General features: G+C 40.9%; 1 protein-coding gene across 1 annotated transcript in view; it reads right to left on the reverse strand.

The window, feature by feature from the left end:
- The window catches only part of HPSE2 (heparanase 2 (inactive)), a 165,632-nt gene that overhangs the window by 17,726 nt on the left and 127,387 nt on the right, over window positions 1-20,519 (reverse strand). Inside the window, exon 9 of the mRNA XM_018557128.1 lies at window positions 15,053-15,167. Coding sequence (XP_018412630.1) covers window positions 15,053-15,167 — 115 coding nt within the window. The remainder of the gene's footprint in view (window positions 1-15,052; window positions 15,168-20,519) is intronic.

Here is a 20,519-nt window from a genome sequence, read left to right on the forward strand (position 1 = left end):
GGTGTGCGCACGCGCACACTGCCCATTTGCAGTGATCGGAAGCCCGCCCCTTACTGCGGTCATCAGAAGCCCGCCCATCAGTGGGGCGGGCTTTCGATGATCGCAAGTACAATCTGCCTGCCAAGATGGGCAGATAATACGAGCTGTTAATAAGCTTACGACCATTGCAAGACAAAAGTCTTGTGATGGTCGTAAGGTGTATGGGCACCTTAACTCTCCAAAGCAAAAAAAAATAAACTACAGGTGTAAAAAATGATTCATACTTTTTAAACTGCAATTCTGATCCAATGCAAAAGCAGTTAGACCAAGGCTGCCACTGCAATTTTTAAAGTGACACTAAACTAAATTTTTAAAGTGACACTAAAGTGAACAAAAGTAGCCCCTCTCTAGAAGGAAGGACAGTGTCAGCACCAATTCAGAGATGATTTGAGGATCTACAGCCGAGTGATACACAAATAAGATACATTGTTGTTAATAGTTACGGTACTTGAATGTATTTTTAAGATTTAACTCCTGAGTTAAGTGTCACTTTAAATGTAACTGGTTTTATTCAGTTTTATGTTTTAAAGTTTATAAAGTGTTTTATATACACTGCCTGGCCAAAAAAAAAAGTCACACACACTCTAATATTTTGTTGAACTGCCTCTAGCTTTCATTACAGCATGCATTCGACGCGGCATCGTTTTGATAAGCTTATGGAATGTCACAACATTTATTTCCATCCAGAGTTGCATTTATTTTTCACGAAGATCTTGTAGTGATGATGGGAGAGTCGGACCACTGAGTAAAGTCTTCTCCAGCACATCCCAAAGATTTTCAATGGGGTTAAGTACTGGACCCTGAACCAATCTTTCGCAATATGCCCTTGCTATCAGGGAAGAAAAAACCCATTGAAGGAAAACTTGGTCATTCAGTACATTCAAGTAGGCAGCTGACCTCATTTTTGGGGACAAATTGTTACTAAATCTAGACCTATTATCCAATGGAATGCTCTTACCTATTTGCTTAGCTAAATCCAGGTGGTGACTTTTTTGGGGCCATGCAGTGTATTTTTAGAAATATTTATATAAAATCTTTAAAGCACTGCGCAAACTGTTGGTGCTAAAAAAATCCTGTATTATAATATTATTATTGTTGTAATTATTAATAATAATAATAATAATATTTTACAAAATGTTAAAAAAATCAAAAGGAAAGTTCATGGTAAACTGTAAAGCTACTAAAAATGCAGCAGCGGGAAATGCAGACAACTCTGTAGCACTGGTGGTACCTCCGAATTTCAAGCCACTGCAAAGAACTTCCTAAGTCAATCCAGCAGTGTCACCAGGCTGGGTGTACGCGTGACGTCATTACGCACACGCATCACATGCAGTTCACTGCTGTCAGCCATCTTTGTGATGGGCGCCGGCACATAGAGGAGGGGACGTTGATCCAGCAGGATAAGGTATGCCTCCTCTCTCGAGCCGCTGGTGCCCTCTTGGTCCATGACCGAGTTCCTGACTTTTCAAGAGGGGGGGGAGATTATAAATGTCAGTCATTTTGGTGTCACCCCCTCTGATGATGTCACCCGGTGCACCATCAGAGGCCCCAAAAATTGGGCGAAAAGAAGCCCCAAAAAGTGTGTGAAGCAGAGGGGCCCATATGTAATGAATAAAAAGTAGATCTTTTGCTTGTAGTTAGTAATTTCTATTGAGTAAGGAGTACCATGGTAAAAACACCATCAATGGGTTTCTTGGCTCTGATATGGCCACTTCTTCAGGAAGGTGCAGGTAGATGGATGTTTCTACCATTCCATGCCACAACCTTAGAAATGAAAGTCCACCATATGTAGACGGCAGAAAATTCCAAACCGGTAATAATGTATAATTCCTACACGTAAGCTGACACCAATGTTTATGGAAGTTTATCATAGAAATCCTAAAAAAATCTAATATGGCTGCCAGATATTTCATTTCACCACAAAGCTCATAAAGCATACAGATTCTAAGGGAAGCTTTTAGAAAGCTCTACCTGTAAATTCGCAGTTGGATAGTTTATAATTCCGATATTTTATGGCCACAAAGTCATTGTCAAAGAACCTGAGAAGTGGGAAGCTCCAAACAGCTTAGAAGGGGAAATTCAGAAAAGATTTAAAGACCAATTGAATTTATGAAAGGCAACCTTTTATAACTGGCACATCCTCCGCGTTGTTAAAGATGCAATGGCTAACAAAGGACATAGAAGAGCATTTAACTTTACTGGACGTTTGCAGAGTAGTTAAAGGTGAAAAAAAATAAACGCCCTTGGCACACAGTACCGGCAGATCAAACAAGCTGTCTTTACATTAAACATTCTATCCTTTTGTCTGGGTTGTGCAGCATTACACACTTCCGTAAAAATTCCCCAGTGTGCAAAACAAGCTGGCTCTACAAAATTTACAAGGACGGAACTTGCATTAGACCTTCTAGGATGACTCCGTGTGATGACAGACAGAGCCTGTATAATGCCACCTACAGATAATATGGACATTTCTTAGCACTGAGCAAATGAGGCAAAACACGTTCTTTTTCAGGTTTTGTATACAAGAGAGCTGAGAAGACTTGTGCATGGGCAGAAATTCAGATTGACAGATAACAGTAAACTGTAAACCATCACATGGTTTGGTAAAGTAAAACAAATGCTACAATACAAAGGCGATGTTGAAGAATAGGCAAATATCTAAGAGCCTTCATTTGGGGTACACTAGATTATTTTATGTTAGGGTTAGTTGTGAGTACATTGTTTTAGGTATTCTGTGTGTATGGAATGAAGAGGCCTCAAGGCAGTGAACCCAATAAGACAGGGGTAGGCATCGACACTGCGGATGTTGTGAAACTACAAGTCCCATGGGGCATTGCAAGACTTTGACAGCCACATAAATGACTCCCAGAGACAGAGGAATAATGCCATTGGTAGTTTTCAGCACAGCTGGAGGTGCCAAGGTTGCCTACCCCTGTAGTAAGAACCAGGGCAGTCCCTTTAATGCTTTAATGAGGCAACTTCAATAGGTTGAACTTGATAGACCTGTGTCTTTATTCAACCTCAAATACTATGTAACTATGTAACTGGTTGCTAGAAGCTTACTAGAAGCTCTGGCTCCCTTTACACCCAGCCTCTGGCACCCAGTGACTTTACTGAGCTAGACGGGATACAGTAAAAACAATGAAGCGCCACTAACTATGAGTCCTCACTGGGAAATCTTCTCAGGCATACTGCAGGATGCTGCCCCAAAGAAGCCGGGAAAGCTGGGAATCTTAAAAGTAAACACAAAGGGGGCGCCTTTCCTAGTGCAGATCAATTTATTTCAATAAGCACGAAGTGAAAAAGAGATAAAATGGTACTCACAAACATGAGTGTTACACAGGCATGGGATGGGAGCTGACATGCAGTAAGACATCCACTAGACAATTCCTGTGTGTGAAGATGTTGACGCGTTTCCGGGGCACGCCCCCTTCATCAGAACATTCTGATGAAGGGAACATTCTGATGAAGGGAACATTCTGACATTGAGAACATTCTGATGAAGGGGGCGTGCCCCGGAAACGCGTCAACGTCTTCACACACAGGAATTGTCTAGTGGATGTCTTACTGCATGTCAACCACTCCCCCCCATAATGTGCACCAGCACCTCCCTTTATGTGCATAAATGCAGTACTTGGATACACATAGAGGTATGAGTTTAAAAAGCTTTTGTCAGGTTTTTATAACTTTTTGTGACAACTGCTCCCCTCATTTCTTGTCCTGCTGTCACAGGGATAGAGACTGAGTGGAGTTCTCTCTAACAGTGTCCTAGGCAGCAGTGGACGCTAATTAGAAGTAGGTTTTAATTCAGCCCATGAAAACCCCTTTAAAGTGAAATGGTTTAAATGGAATAAACCAGGGGTAGGCAACCTTGGGCCGCTGGCTGTGGTGAAACTACAAATCCCCAACATGACTGTGTTTCTGGGAGTCATGCATGTGGCTGTCAGAATCTTGCAATGCCTCATGGGACTTGTGGTTTCACCACAGCTGCAGTGCCGAGGGTGACTACTCCTGGCATAAACCTAACAAACATTGATGTGGAGCCATGTTTTGAAAAAACCTATCAACTTCAGTTGATAGGTCTCCTTGTTGTAATGATAAATACCCGTATGCTCCTTTGGTTGATGCATTCACCTTTCATACTCTATTAAGCAATCTTGGTGCTTGTCACATTATAGTTTTGGTGGGGCTTATGTTTAAAGCCATAATCTTAACACATTTTGTTAATCCAGCATATCTGCATATAAAGCACATAAACAAGAATGGAACAATTAATAGAGAGTGCATGCCTGCTAGATCAGTTGATGGATCACATTTGTTGAGTGCATTAAGGTGTGCACACCTATGTAAACTCGTAGGAGAAATATGCTGGTTATCTTGATAGTGATATCTCCTGGCTCTAGGGCATTTTCTTTTACAAAATCAGGCTCATCGAGTGTTAGTATGATGCTAAGAAGAAATAGGAAGGTTACATAAACCTTTAAAAGGTATCTATGGTCAAAAACAAAAAATAAATCTGTATTGCTATATTGGATTCCCATAAGTTCTATCCCACTCCTAATAACCATATCCATCTAGAAGTTTGTAATCTTTCTTATTGAAGATGCCCATAGGATGGACTTCCTCAATGCACTGACACAGTTTCACTTATTGGTGTAACAACTCTCACAGAGCGTGCCGTCTTACCTTCAACTCAACTTCTGAAGAAAGTGACATCATCATTGCTTGTTAGAAGCAATGACTGATGGGATACGTAGTCTTGAGAAATTGAGATTGCATCACATCCAGCAGCAAGGAAAGAGATGCAAAGCACACTGGGAATCCAGGAAGATGGTGAAAGTGATGGGCAGACAGAAGGCTGAACTCACTACATAAAAGGGATTTTTCCATATAAGCTTTGATTGTATAATCAAAAACAACTCCAGTATGTATTCCTATTACAATGTTGATTTTGAACTGAATGAATTGCTTAGGTAGGCGCTTTCACTACATCACAGTAAATCTACAGGGATTGTACAGTCAGATTGTCATGTGTATGGCCAGCTTACCTTATTACCTTGCACATGTTGCAACCTTAGAATGTGCCAACAGCAAGTCAAGAGGTTGTCAGTGCAATGATTGACAGGGGTAGCCAGCTGTGTAACCAGTGGTGTATCCAGGGTATGGCACATATGGCACATGCCCTGGGTGGCACTGGAAGGGTGGGACCAACCCTTGGAGAGAGCAGAGAGTTAATATTCAACCGCAACTTCCGGTTCGTTGCTAGGACTGCCTGGTGTCCTAGCAACCAATGACCAGGGTGTTGAATGATGACAGCAGGGTGGTCCTAGCAGTCAACCAATGACTTGTTGCCTCCCCGCCCTTCCCGACATTCAGCTCTGCACCCGCCCTGGCCCACTGGGAAGGTATGTTGACTCCCTGCATTCCCTGACAGCTCCTGACCCCTTCCCCCCCCCCCCCTGCTCCCAGTGCAGTGTGGGAAGGCGACCAAGGGCAGGCCTTGGCCTTTTATATGCCATGGCCATAAAGTGGGTGGGGAGAGCTGACAGGGTGCCCCTGTCGGCAGTGAGTTTGCGGCACTAGCTAAAATTTTTATTCTTTAGGAGAGTTTATATATTTTGCCTAGAGGACACACTCATCAGCAAGTAAATAACAATAACATATCCGTTTATATGAATTTCCTTCCATGACTGATCCTACATAGCTTATGCTCAGCCTGGGTGAAATGTAAGGTGAGGTTCGCTGTTGCATCATCCTGACATGGCTACCGTTGTATACATCTGCCTGTTAACACAGCATATTCTTATAATATACATGAAAATCAACATACCCTGGAAAAATAAACAATTGTCACTTTCCCATTGTAATAATACCATATGTCATCGACACAGTACGCAATGTATCTGGCAGAAAAAAATTTTTTGTGTCAGCATAGATGTCATAGGATTTTTAACATTGGCAACATGACAAATTGTGTTTTACGTTATGAAAACAGTAGTTCATTTTAACGCATAAATCAGACAAAATGTCCACATTCTGCTACACTACACAGTTTATTGTGTTCAATTTCGTACAAACACATGTTCTCCAAAACCGACTAATGGCAAAAGTATGATAGAAAAATGTAAAATGTTATGGAACTCCTATTCGAGAGAGCACACTGAATTAATAAAAGGGATAAGTGAAAAGTCAATGACAGCGGGGATACTGCCACGGGGAATATACTGGATGTGGAACTGCCCAAGAAACAGTGAAAATCATTTAAATATTTAAAAAAAAAAAAGTCAAAGGAAGATAATGGTGTACAAATGTTTGCTGCATTTTTCTGGCACTGGAAAGAAGTGGAATAAAAGCGCTGGAATTGCAAGTTGTATCCGCAACGCACTCAGATACTGTATGAGTAAGAGCTGCCCGCTGCACTCAAAGCAATAAGATTTCCAGTGGTGTAAAAGGCACTCACAGGTCTTGTAATGAGGCAACAAATATAAATTTATTGGTCGAAATTTCAAGGCACTGCTTTTCAGCAACCTCACCCCCGTGATAGACTACAATCTCAATACAAATGAGTAAACTAAATGTGAGATTATAGTCCATCACATGAGCGAGCTTGGAGCAGTGACTACTTTACAACACACACAGGGACCATGGGGAACAAAAGTAGCCCCCCTCCAGAAGGAAGGACAGTGTCAGCACCAATTCAGAGACAATTTGACAATCTACAGCTGAGTGATACACAAATAAGACACATTTTTGTTAATAATTAAGATACTTGAATGCATTTTTAAGATTTAAAGGGTTTCTAAATCCTCAATTTTTTTGGGATATATCTACTGCTAGCAAGCAGTAGATATATGCAAAAAGATTTTGAAAAAAAAAACGCTTTAACAGCGGTTTAAACTTACCCCGTCTTCGCTGCGCGCTCCCGTCAGAAAATCCGAAACTGCTCGGGCGGCCGCAAAGCATTTTGGGCCGGGCGCATGCGCAGCTCGGATTTTCGGCCGGGAGACGAGGAGAGACGCAAGGTAAGTTTATGGACGCGTGCACCCGCATGCAGACACTGTGCTGTATTGCTAATAAATGTCCATCAAAACCTCATTGCTATTTTTTTTTCTTTTCTTTTAGTAGTGTGTGTAATTGCTGTATTTCACCTCCACTGAACACGAATCATCTTTATCTCAGAGAAAGAAGCAGCGAGGGGACGAGTCTTACATGTCACCAAGTGGACAGCCAGCTTGTTTGATACAGCGGTGACTGATTTCCTAGTTCAGGTTCCACATCTGTCAACAGTCAGCTGACCTTGCACAAAGGCGACATGTGGAAAAGTCTTCATCAGGGGCAGGAATGAGAGTCTCAGATTACTCATCGCTGTTACCCAGCACAGGTATGTTCAACTGCTTTCATCTTCCTGATAGCTCCCACGGGAAAATAGCAGCCGCTACACCTAGTCAGGTCAAAGTCTGGTCTTGCCGTTTCTTTCGGTCCCTGTAGCTTTTTAAATTGTTTAACAATTTTCACCTGTCCATAACTGTTTTTACGCTGTGGGACACCATTTGCCAGAATGGAAGTAACTGTTCTGAGAGATCTACTTAAAAGTACATTAAGTAAAGAGGGTTTGAACATGGAAAATAAATCACTGCTGCACTGTTTTCTTTGGAGTGGCGGGGTCCTTAGGGTCATGCTTAATAGGCTCAATTTCATAATATTGGAAGAATAAAAGACACAAAGTGAAAAAAGATCTATTCAGCCTGCACACTATCTCCTTGCTTTTCTAGAAATAAATATTCCTTTTTTTGTTTAATCGCTTCTACCCCAACAACTAGAGTTCTGGTACTATGAACAACTGTTATGCCCAATGAGTTACTAGAACATAAAAAGAGCAGAACATCCGTCCATTGCTGACATACAATACTGATTACCTGAACAGGCAGGGAATACCATTATTTATTTTACTAACATACATCTTCAATTATTTGATGATCTGAAAAAATAAAGACCACATTTCGAGTTTGTGTACACAAAAAGCTTACGTTGTGCTCCATTCCAGCTGGATTTCATTTATCACAGGTTAAACAGAAATCAGCTGGCACTGCAGGCAGCATTTCTGGACCTGCTGGTATCATGAAAGGCTGGTGTGGATAAGCGCTTTGGGGTTGATTTACTAAAAGAATACAGGATGTTCACTTTGCAAGTTAACTTTCTCTTGAGCTTAGAGAACGTGGTGAAAATTCACTTTGCAAAGTATACCCAATCATGTGCAAGGCAAATATCTAACATCTTGCATTCCCAGTCAGAAGTGGTGTGCTGCCTTCTGCTAAACAATCAAAATGCAACCCAAAATGTCAATGGGGTTAATTTACTGATGTCAAATAGGCCATTATTCATTTTGCAAGGTAATATTTATTTTGCTTAGTGAATGTGGTGAATATTCACTTTGCAAAGAATACCCAATCACGTGCAAGGAAGATTTTAAAAAAAACATTTTTGAATGCATGTGATTGGATGATGGAAGTCAGCAGAGCTTCACCTCATTCACTAAACTAAGAATAAATTCCCTAGCAAAGTGAATGGCCTATTTGCCTTTAAAAGGGAACCTTTTTTTGGGATATAATTCTGTTTTGGGTCACAGGAGGACATTTACTAATGTCCTCCTGTGACCCAAAGTCAGCATATAGCGGGCTACTGCCTTCTATATGCTGACAGCGCAGAGCCGTGTGGCAGCCAGGAACGATCACGACAATATTGTCAGGATCCACCCCACTGGCTGATTGACAGCTGGCTCTCCCTCTCTAAAGCCAGCACCTGCTGTGCCCACCCCTCTCTGTCCCTCCAATGAGCACTGGAGGAACAGAGAGAGGGGAGGGGTTAATCCCTGCAGGGAGTGGTGGCTAACAGTCACCGACCTCTCTAGGAAGAAGACTGTGAGCTGAGCAAACAGCGGTTTGTGATCGCTTAGTTCTCGAGCTATAGGGCCAAAATGTCACAGCTGCAGTGTCACATGCCAGCTCATACCATTGCAAAGTGTATTTTGTACTCTCCCAATAGTTCTCCTTTAACGTATTGAGGTTGATTACTATTAGTCTGTTAGCTTTGCAAAGGAATCTGTACTTTGCAGGGGAAGTTTCACCTTAGTTTAGTGAATGAGGTGAAGCTCTGTTGACTTCCATCATCCAATCATGTGCAAGCAAAAATGCTGTTTGCAAAGAATCATGTGCAAGGAACAGAAAGAAAGGTGAAATTTCACCTTATTCCCCAAGCTAAGGGACTCTTCCCCTGCAAAGTGCAAATTCTCATGAAAAATGAACAGCCTATTTGCCTTTAGTATTTCAACCCTATTGAAATAAACTCCCAGGGACGTAGACCCACTTTCACTAGACCCCTGACTAGCTATTATTCTAAAGACTTCCATCATCCAATCATATTCAAGAAAAAATACTGTTTATTTAAATAAATACTATTTATTTTCCCTGCTCGTAATTGGGTATCCTTTGTAAAGTGCATTTTCACCACGTTTACTAAAATTCCCTTGCAAAGTGAATGGCCTATTTGACTGAGGTAAATGAACCCCATTGACATTTTGGGTTGCATTTTAATTGTTTAGTAGGCAACACACCACTTGGGTATGCAAGATATTACAGCTATAGATCATTGCTGGGGATGGAGGAGAAATCATTTGTGGAGTATCAAGGATATGGAGGATTCACGGAACAACTGGACTGTGGAAAATGTATTTCTTAGTTCACTTATTTATAAAAAAAAAAATACAAAGCAAGAGTACAAAAAAGTGTCTGCAAGCATAAAATAAGTAAGAGCGATATCCTGTGCCATTTAATGAACGAAGAAAGTTTTCAATAGTTCGGTAGTGCCGTGAACCCAGTGGCGTAACAATCACCATAGCGACCCAGCGGGCCATCTGGGTCGCTATGGCATCTCACGCTGCTGGCTGTCACTGGCGGCTGTGAAGAGAAATGTGCCGCTGCTCAGATCACTGAGTGTGATGTGTGCAGTGGCGCGTTCCTCTCCACAGCCGCTGCTGAGTCAGTATGAACCCTTCATATTCTTGGTACCCATCGGTCGGGAAGACAAGCCAGACCAGCACCCAGCCAAAGTGAATTGGTGTAAGAACTAAGAACCACATGGAGTGGTTCCTTTGATGTTTATGGTGGGCATATTGCATGCACTGACACTGCAGCAATCCTGGGTTACTCACTGGTGGGTAGACTTTATCTATAAATTAATTTTTGATATGTGACTTGAAAGTGAAGAAAAAATGATGCAGATATTGGTTCTTTTAGCCTATCACTAAACCAGGTGTAATACCATACTTGTTTTATTTAGGTGGCTCATTAGAGATATAGAAATGAGTAACAGCTTTGGATAAACGTTGGCAGTGGTGTAGGCGAGTAGACATTATAAGAAATAGGAGCATTTATTTTTAGCACAGCTGAAATGTTATAATAGCTTGCCTGATTCTAAAGACTTTATGGAACCCATACAGCCACAGAACTGAGAGGAAGCAGCTGTACAGCAGTGTGCACCTATGAAATTGAAACAGTTACCAGAAATAACTGGTCAAAAGAAAAGCATGTGGTTGTTTACTGGGAATGCTGACATCATTTCTGCTGCCTTGCACTATAGATATGAAGGACACGTGTTGTTATGTTGGCTTTTTTATGTTTTGCCTACGCAGGATGTAGACTTCATATGCTGCTTGTGGCAAAATCCGATTGTTTCACATGTCTCCAATATGTGATAGCGTGTGTGCTAGATGGGTGGATTAGCCAGACTTGTAAATTCTGTTTAAGTGACACAGAAAAGTCCCCGCATGCTGCCAAGATTTTAAGCTGCTGCATTTATTACATACAAGAAGACATAAAAGTAAGGCCTTTAAACATTTTGTGACGGGTGTCTTTATGGGGACCGTTTCTGTGAAATGCAGCTGTTTCTTTAGTTGCAACAAAGAATTTCTGAATTAACGCAAATGAGAACTTCATAGGATCAGTATAAAACTGGCCTAGTATAACTACACTATGAGAGAAACATATGCTGGCTCTATGTGTATGGACTATAGAGTATAACATATACACTATATTGCCAAATGTATTGGGACACCCCTCCAAATCATTGGATTCAGGTGTTCCAATCACCTCCGTGGCCACATGTGTACGAAATCAAGCACCTCGGCATGCAGACGCTTCTACAAACATTTGTGAAAGAATGGATCGCTCTCAGGAGCTCAGTGACTACGAGCGTGGTACCGTGATAGACTGCCACCTGTGCAGTCTATCACTTATTGTCCATCCATGAAATTTCCCTGCTACTAAATATTCCACGGTCAAGTGTTAGTGGTATTATAATAAAGTGGAAGCAACTGGGAACAACAGCTGACACTGGTGTTGACACTGTCCCTTCTTCTGGAGGGTGGCTACTTTTGTTCCCCATGCTCACTGTGTGTATTGTAAAGTAGTCACCGCTCCAAGCTCACTCCCGGGATGGACTACAATCTCATGTTTAGTTTACTCATTTGTATAGTGATTGTAGTCCATCACGGGAGTAAGCTTGGGGTGGTGACTACTTTACAACACACACAGGGACCATGGGGAACAAAAGTAGCCACCCTCCCGAAGGAAGGGCAGTGTCAGCACCAATTCAGAGATGATATGAGGATCTACACCCAAGTGATACACAAATAAGGTCCAGTATTGTTAATAGTTAAGGTACTTGAATGTATATTTAAGATTTAACTGCTGAGTTTAGTGTCACTTTAAACAATATGGAAGAAAAAAATAGTAATCATCAGCTCTTTCAGGGCAATTGATCACCTATATAAGGCTACAAAAATAGAATGGTGAGATGTTATAACACCAGAAAAGAGATCTGAACAAGTATTCAATTAATACAAAAAAGTCCAAGTAAGAGAGATTGAAAAGACATAAAAAACGGTGTTTCCAGGTTCATATTTGTGCCATTCGGATGATGACGATATTGACAAATAGAGATATTTATCTAGAACACGATGAATACCACGATTACAATTGAAGCATTTCAGCATTATCTCTGAGCTGGTTCAAATGCAAAAGTTTAACATTTGAAAGGACCTTCATCATGCCATATGTACGTCCGTACATTAAAAGGCACCACGCTTCCTTCCTTGCGCTTTGCAAATGACCCCTGAGCCTCTCTCTATGGATCTTCATATGCCTCGACTGTTGATATGTTAAGTTGAGATAAAGCATTTCACTTTGTCCAATATTTCTCTAACGTTTCACTTTCAGAGGTAACACTCTCCATCTGCTTTCAACATGTTCCTTCTGACATTAACTAATGTCTCCTATTAGTAGTAAAAGAGACCAATCTGGTGAAAGTCTTTCCCAGGCAGAGTTCAAACAGGCCACAAGAAGAAGCACATTCTGCATCACCTCCCCAAAACTGTCTATTGTTCAGCCAAAGTGCTGGGGAGCACAATAGGGAAACGAGCTGAGGTTACCGGGGAAAGTACAGGGGGGAAAAAAGACACAATCGGGGGCACTTACAAAAAACAGCAATACAATGAAAGTAGTATCCTCGATACTTCTCATGAAATGTGTGTTAACGGAAAACACAGTTTTGCCATTTTATAAAATACAGAAATGAAAGAAAATACCTAATTACCTGCAATCATCCTGTTCTATTTATCACACCGACCCCCTCTCACCGTTCCTAAGTAGGCTGAATTATCGTGCTGCATTCATTTTGTATGTTAACAGAAATGTATCACGGTAGTTTTAGGAGCCAACTAATTTATCACATACAAAAAATACCTTAAACCTTAATTTAACCCTTGCACCTAACACCTAACCTGAGCCTATTCAAAACCCTTAAAGTGATATTAAAGTCAAAAGCTTAGAAACACTTAAAAAAAGTTAAATAACTGAATAACTGAAAAAGTTCTTTCAAATGCTGATAAAATCACTTACAATGGAAGATGTTTAAAAGTTTTAGCTCCCTGCAGAATCAAGTGGTTCCCTGGGAACTGGACCTGATATTCTGTTTTAGGGTGGCTCCTTTCCCTTGCAGGGTCCTTTGGAGCCACCCTTGTGTGTGCTAGTAAGCTGTGTGTGTCTCCACGAACACACAGATACAGCAAGACATGTCACTTCCCTCCCACCTGCTTCCTCTCTTCCTTCCATTCCTATTTCCTTTTCCCTCCTCTAAGCTAGTAGATGGACCGTTTCTGGGAACTGCTCTGTCCCTTGTGATTTTGAACTTGACAGGAAGTTCAGAGAGGCCGAACTGAGAAGTTTGAGCATTTTGAGAAATTTGAGAAATTGAGCATTTGAAATCTTCTGAATTAAGAAAGCTGGTTGGATGACCAGTGAAACGTCTTCAAGAAAAATACAGCCAGTCCAGTTGCCTTGATTTATTTTTTACAAATATGAACTGAGAAAGTTGGAGCTGTTTGGAAATATGATGACTGTAAGCAAAAATGTATAGAAATACTTTTCTGGGTAATGTATATTTGTTTGATCTGGATTCACAAAAGTTTGAACATCTAATACTACTTTTAAGGAGTTGTAAAGTCCCGGCATATCCTCTCCTGTTATAACATCAGCATTGTAATAGGAATACATACTGGAGGTGTTTCTGATGAATACAATCAAAGCTTGCATGGAAAAATCCCTTCTATGTAGTGAGTGCTGCCTTCCGTCTGACCATCACTTTTAGCAACCTCCTGGATTCCCAGTGTGCTTTGCATCTCTTTCCCTGCTGCTTGATGTGATGCAATCTCCATTAGACTACATAGTCCATCATGCATTGCTTCCAGCAAGCAATGATAATGTTACATTGTTCAAACATTTAGTTGTAGTTCCAGAGGCAGGTTCTGTGAGAGCCAGGACAGAAAAGTGCATATTCACAGGGCTGAGTGAAATTGTGTCAGTGCATTGGGGAAGTCCATTCTATGGGCATCTTCAGTATATAAGCTTACAATCTTGTAGCTTGATATGGTTATTAGGAGTGGGATAGAACTTACGGAAATTCAATCTAGAAATACATATTTATTTTTAGTTTTTGACCATAGATAGAAAATTGCCATGGTAAATATGAAGCCAACTAATTTATCACAGCAAAACATCTAAATAAGATAGTGTACATTTTAAATGAACCCCTGCACCTAACACCAAACTTGAGCCTATTCCAAACTCTTAAAATCAGCCTAACCCCCAAAACCTCATCAAATCAGGGCAACAGGTCACTATGTGACTAGTGTGATTGGCTGGGAAACCAGCTTCCTGGCCAATCAGGAAGCTGGGCAGCGAGTAATGATCCACTTCCTTGTTTCCTGATTGGCCAGGAAGCCGGCTCCATGCTGATTGGCTGGAAAGCCGGCTTCCAAGCTAATCAGCATGGAGCCGGCTTCCCAGCCAATCAGCAAGGAGCTGGCTGTTCAGCAGCTCGATGCTGATTGGCTGGAAAGCCGGCTTCCAAGCTAATCAGCATGGAGCCGGCTTCCAAGCCAATCAGGAAGCCAGTAGGGGCTCTATGCTCCCCTATGGCATAGACCTGAAGTTTTGGTATCGAGGAAGGTATCGGAGCATTTGGACGAGTATGAGTACTCACCCAAATACTCTGTATCGGCATGGATACCGATACTAGTATTGGTGGCGGTGCATCCCTAGCGAGCACCACGGTTGTTCAGGTCTAATCGCTGTAAGGAGTGCATATACTTCAAATGTCAAACCTGACATTTTTTATACTGATCAGGACATGTCATGATGTCTTCTATTAAGTCTATTTAGCTAGAGTACAGTAATATAATTTCTGTCTTTTTCTGCACAGAATACTCTTATTATGTAAATCTCTCTGAGTTCTCATAATACCATGAGAAGATCCACAGCACAGCACCGACAATGGTCTGACAATAATTTTCATTATCCCTACAGCATCAAGAGCTCCATATTTCCCTGAGATAATGCAATGCCCATTAAATACAGAGATACATATGATCAAATCATCATTAGGTTTATTATAACCTTACCGGCAGCGGGTTAAAGTTTTGATCCACCAGATGGTTGTATCCATGATCAAAGAATGAGTGTCGAATCACAACATCAATTCCTTGATTGGCTGACATTCCTAACGTGTTTAGCCACCTAAATGAGAGAAAACAAATTCTGCTTTAGTCACTGGGAAAGACGATGAAGCTCCGAGTTTCATGTCTCAACATAGGTTGTGTCCTTACAGAAAATCATAGAGCAACCAGATAATAAATTCTGCAACATGACAGCCTGTACGTACCATTACAACATCTGCCATCTCCCCTATTGTTGGGATGGAAGATGAATACACTTAAAATAGAATTCATGAACTGATGTGATGTAAGTACAAATGAACTGGGTCTATGAAATGTAAGAAGAAGCTTCCACAGTTATACTGTATGTTATGTAGCAAAGTTAAATGAAAAGCTGTACACATATAACATTAAAAAAATGTATTTGCATGAAAAACTCAACAATAATAATAATAATTAGAGGTAATACGGACTTAACAAATCTGTCACATGTGAAGCAAGATGACAAGCCTATATACAGGTTAAAAAAAAAAACGTACAGTGGTGCAAAGGCTTATTAATGTCTAGAAAACCTGTGTAAAGGATTTTTACATACCTGATCCCTGTTCCCGCAGGCTCCAGGACTGGTGCCCACAGCGTATTTACCCACTGGTGGTTGGGTTCCCACTTACATCATCATATACAATGCAGGGTGCAAAGCCCTGCAATATACATGAGGACCCCGAAGTACATTGCACAGCTGGAGTGGAGGGAGAGAGGTGAGCATCAACTGCCAGCGGAGCAGGGATCAGGTAAGTGAAAGACAGCTTCATAATATCCCTAGATATAAACAGCAGGGTGAGGGTAGTCCTGCTGCAAAAGTAGGCTTTAAGACATAGGCTTTAAATTCATGCATTGCTAAGTTATTCACATCAACAAACTACAGTTTCGGTGCCTTCTAGCTCTTAATATTTTGCAAAAAGCTCCACAGATTCCACTTAGATAACACTGAGAGAGCTCAGGACAGCACTCTCAGTGTTAGTTTAAAGTAATCCTATTTGTCTGTTTCCACCCTCTTTGCACAATACCCGAGTAAACTGACATATCGGGATGCAGATTGCAACGTGGTTTACATGCAGCCCTGCCCACGGCTGCCAGTCTACTGGCCAGTGAGTTTGCGCATCACATTTTAGGGCAACAAACGGTGAAAACTGTGCAAGCTCTGATTTCCTAAGCACTTAAAATCAAAATGAAGTCATCAATATTGTATTCAGGCAGACAAATTGTACTAACAACCTCCATTTTTACAGCCTCAACTTTCTTATTGTAGCAGCTGTGATCTGTGCCTAAATATGACTGTGCACTTCATTAGGCAACAGCCAATGTTTACTGCACCCCCTAATTCAATAGACCTGGCCGGAAACAACCCCTATCTTTCACAGCACTACATGAGAACAGTTGGCTGAGGGTGGCCATGGCTCATCTATGCCAGCATAAAGCACTGGAATGGGAGGGTGCAGAAAGTGCATTTTCACTAGAAAAAAAAAGTATTTTACAGCCAAAATCAATCACACGTGATGAACTTCAGAACCATAAGGAGAAGAAAAAAAATGTGAGACTTCAACTGGGCTTTAGAGAAGAACTAAATACTACCTAAATCTACAAAAACCACATAATACGTCATAAAAGAGCTGCAACCCTTCCTGTGAACCACTTTTGGTGGTCAGCTACCCATGTGGAGAAGACAGGTTTTGTCTCTTTATGTGCCCTCTTTCAGTATTTAAATGCTGAATAGAAACCAGGTACAGCAACTAAACTTAGCTGCTATATGAGCTTACACTCCTCAAAACTGATAAACACATGGTAAGCCGGCAATGAGAACTGCACCACAGCAAACAATTGACCTAATCTGAAAATGTGTTTTTATTCAAACAAATGCTTATGTGTAAGGTTTGCTGCCAGTCAGCATAATGTACCGTAGAGCGTGGGCACAGACACACATGGGCCTGAATTACTAATAGATACTGTATGGTCATAGGATTGTGCATCATTGCCACCAAGCAAATTCTCTGCTTATGGATTTTTTTATAGATGCGCACACTGTACACATATATTTTACTGATCTTTGAGCACAGGCTCAATCTGGAACGCAAGAATTAATTAGCGTTCTAGATTCCATATGTTGAAGAATACAGTCTCCTACGCTAATCTTTTTTTAATATGCCATTTCTAAAGCCAATAAAGTTTTTTTGGGACTCTTTAGACAATTACCTGGCACTTGTTTTAGTCTTCTATCAGAAGATAGGGCTTTAGAAAGCCCTTCCATGTGCACTTTACTTTAGGTGCTAATTAGAAACTGATTTGTACGGTTGTTATTTTTGTTTTTCTAGGTTTGCTATGGGAACACACTAGGGGCTTCACCTGCCATTGTGCTGTGCTGGGCGTCTGGTGTATCCCTGTGCCTTGAAGGAGGAATGGGCTTACCTCCAGGCATGCCTGCCTTCAATTTATCCTTTACTATATGTGCTCCAAGATGAAAGCTCTCATAGATTAGAGACCACACTACACAGGACCACACTACACAGGACCACACTACACAGGACCACACTACACAAAGGGGCCTTGGCAGAAAATGTGGCTTCCACATATTTTGCAAAAGTTGTACAACTAAAACTTCTATTTTTAACACAAATTGGTAAACAGTGTACATTTTTGGCATGCTAGCTGTTAAGTGTGCTGCTAAATGTTTGTGTTTGTACTATCAGAAGAAGCCCCCAGTGTCATTTTACCCCCTCTAAAGTCAGGGGGCAATTTATACATGATGGTAGGGTTGCAATAGCACAAATGTACAAAAATACAATTGCATTGGTGTTCATTGCCCAGCATCTATAGGACTGTTTACAACTGACTGATAGTCTATTGTTCTGGATTACTGTGCAGTCAAACTAGTTAGTAAATAATCTTTGTGGTATGCTGAATTACCTTCAGGTGGCGTACTGGGCATGTGCAGAATCTAACATGACCATGATTGTGAGCTGCATAAGCCTAACATGACCATTTCCAGCTACAGGGGTTAACTGCATCCCATGCCCAACCTGTAAACTGATACACAAGACACAGGAATGAAGGCTCCTTACCAGTGGCAGACTAAATGCAGGCTTGTTCAAATTACCTGCCGTGGAATCAATTTAGAGGAAAGGGCGAGCTTACTGAGGTGTTATGTATAATTTTCTACTAATAAATGCTTATAAGGCTTGTGATCAGTGGAGAAATCTAAACACATGTAATTGCCGATGCCTGGGGGCTTCTGCCAAGTAGCTGCTATGAAGTGTAGTTTAACTGCAGCGCTCTAATCCTTTTCTCAGTTTGTTGCTTTACAGTGTCGGCAATGCCAAATTTCAGAGTTTATTGCTTAGTTAAGGGCAAATTGGACAAATCTGGCGATCGAGTGCACTTTTGCCTGCTCTGAGCGGGTAAAAAAATGTAACTGGAAGAGCCCCGTCTTGGTACCTTTTGATATCTGTCTTTGTATTTTATTCATGCGGTCTCATTAATAAATACTGAGTCTAATGATATAAATGGGAAACTAGAAAAGTCATAAACAGCTGCATTGCTATAAAATGCTCCAGATGCTAAAAATTATTTATAGCACATATTTATAGTAAGGCACGCATGTGGCGTCAGCATTTATACATTTTTATTTTTTTTAGTGGGGTTAATGATTTTATGCTTGCTGAAGAACTGACAAGCTCAAAGGATCTGATTAGCGAGAGCTGACACAGAGTAAATTGCGTTAACAGAGGTGTAGTAATTGCAATCTGTGTCCAAATTGCTTTTGCATGTGTGCTACAATAGCGCTGAGACGAAAGGGAGATATTTCCTGCGTGTAACATAGCCCATATCCCAATACAAGTATGGTGCAAGCTGTGATACTGCACAGATGTTTCGCGGGATGTGGTGCCAAAATGTTGCATTATGTGTGTCTATTAGCTCAGTGAGGTTAAGAGGTAAAAATCAAAGTGGGGTAATGGTTTCTGTAGACAGAGACATTTTAGCGTATTTGTCGTCTATAGCAAATGGAAAAACAGATTTATTCCTATTTTTTCAGTTTCAAGCTGAAAGAAATGTGGTTGAAATTGAAAAATATGGATGATGTAAACTGTATAAGTACATATTTAGGTCAAAATTGTAACCCCCTCTGTGGCACACTGACGCTATGTTAGGGACAATGGTCAGAGTACTGTAACTCCCTCCTTGTTGGCCTACTATTGCACAGGCTATCCCCTAGACGTGTGCGATTCGCTTCGGTCCGAATTGTAATTTGGAAAAATGTTTGATTTGTACATTCGGATGCATCTGAATTTCCGAATGACAGCATTAATATGAATACGAATTTCCGCTAACAAAAATTTTGGATGCATCCGAATTTCTTTCCCGAATGAAGTTTTATTGTGTTAAGCATCAGCTTTAAAAAAAAAAGGTGAATTTTTGTTAGTGGTAGTATGTACAAATTTTCTTTATGAACAAATTTTCGTTGCATCAAAGTGACATTAGACCAAAGAAAAAAATGCCTTTTTTTTTTCAGTCCGCAGAACATTTAAAAAAAGCGTGAGGTTCCCTACAACTGATACCAGACCTTTAGGTCTGGTAGGAATGTTAGAGGGGGCCTCTAATGTAAAAAAAAAAAGAATTTTTGGTGTTCTCCCAAAAGTCATACCAGACTCTTCAGGTCTGGTAGGAATTTTAAGGGGGACCCCAATACAAAAATAAAACATGGCGTCTTCCTGAAATTCTAAACCAGACCCTTAATTTGTGCACTGGCCTGGCAGGGCAGGAAAGGGGGGGGGAGCGAGCTCCCCCCTTCCTCCCTGTGCCATACCAAAAAAAAACAAATTTTTTTTTACAATTCCTTTAATAAAAAAAGGAAATGATAATGGGAGGAGCCAGTTGTGACGTCACATTCGACTCCGCCCATTTGGTTTAATTCAGCCGTGACCTGAGAAGACCCATTTGACAGCAGCGGCTACAATGTTAACAAATAGGCGGAGCCAGCGGTGATGTCTTTCACAATTTGAGCCCGATGAATCCTGGCATTGTTATCTTGAAATATGGCCAATGTTCCATCAGGGAAGAAGAAAATTAATTGATTGAAGAACCTGGTCGTTAACTATATTCAGGTAGGCAGCTGACCTCATTTTTTGGGGACATACTGAACCTAGTAATTATCCAATGGAAGGCTCTGACCTATTTGTTTAGTTAAATCCAGGTGGTGACTTTTTTTTTTGGCCAGGCAATGTGCTTTGGCCCTGATGCTTGAAGCTGCAGTATCACATACCTTATACTAAAACTGAGAAAGGAATCACTAGTACTAATTGTGATAATAATGCTTGATTCATCAAACAAAGACAAGTTATATGCTTTATAAACATCCTTACATTCATTTTAGGTATACGTT

The sequence above is a fragment of the Nanorana parkeri genome, unplaced genomic scaffold, assembly GCF_000935625.1.
Source record: "Nanorana parkeri isolate BGI_ZX_2015 unplaced genomic scaffold, ASM93562v1 scaffold2, whole genome shotgun sequence".
In the NCBI taxonomy this organism is placed as follows: Eukaryota; Metazoa; Chordata; class Amphibia; order Anura; family Dicroglossidae; genus Nanorana; species Nanorana parkeri.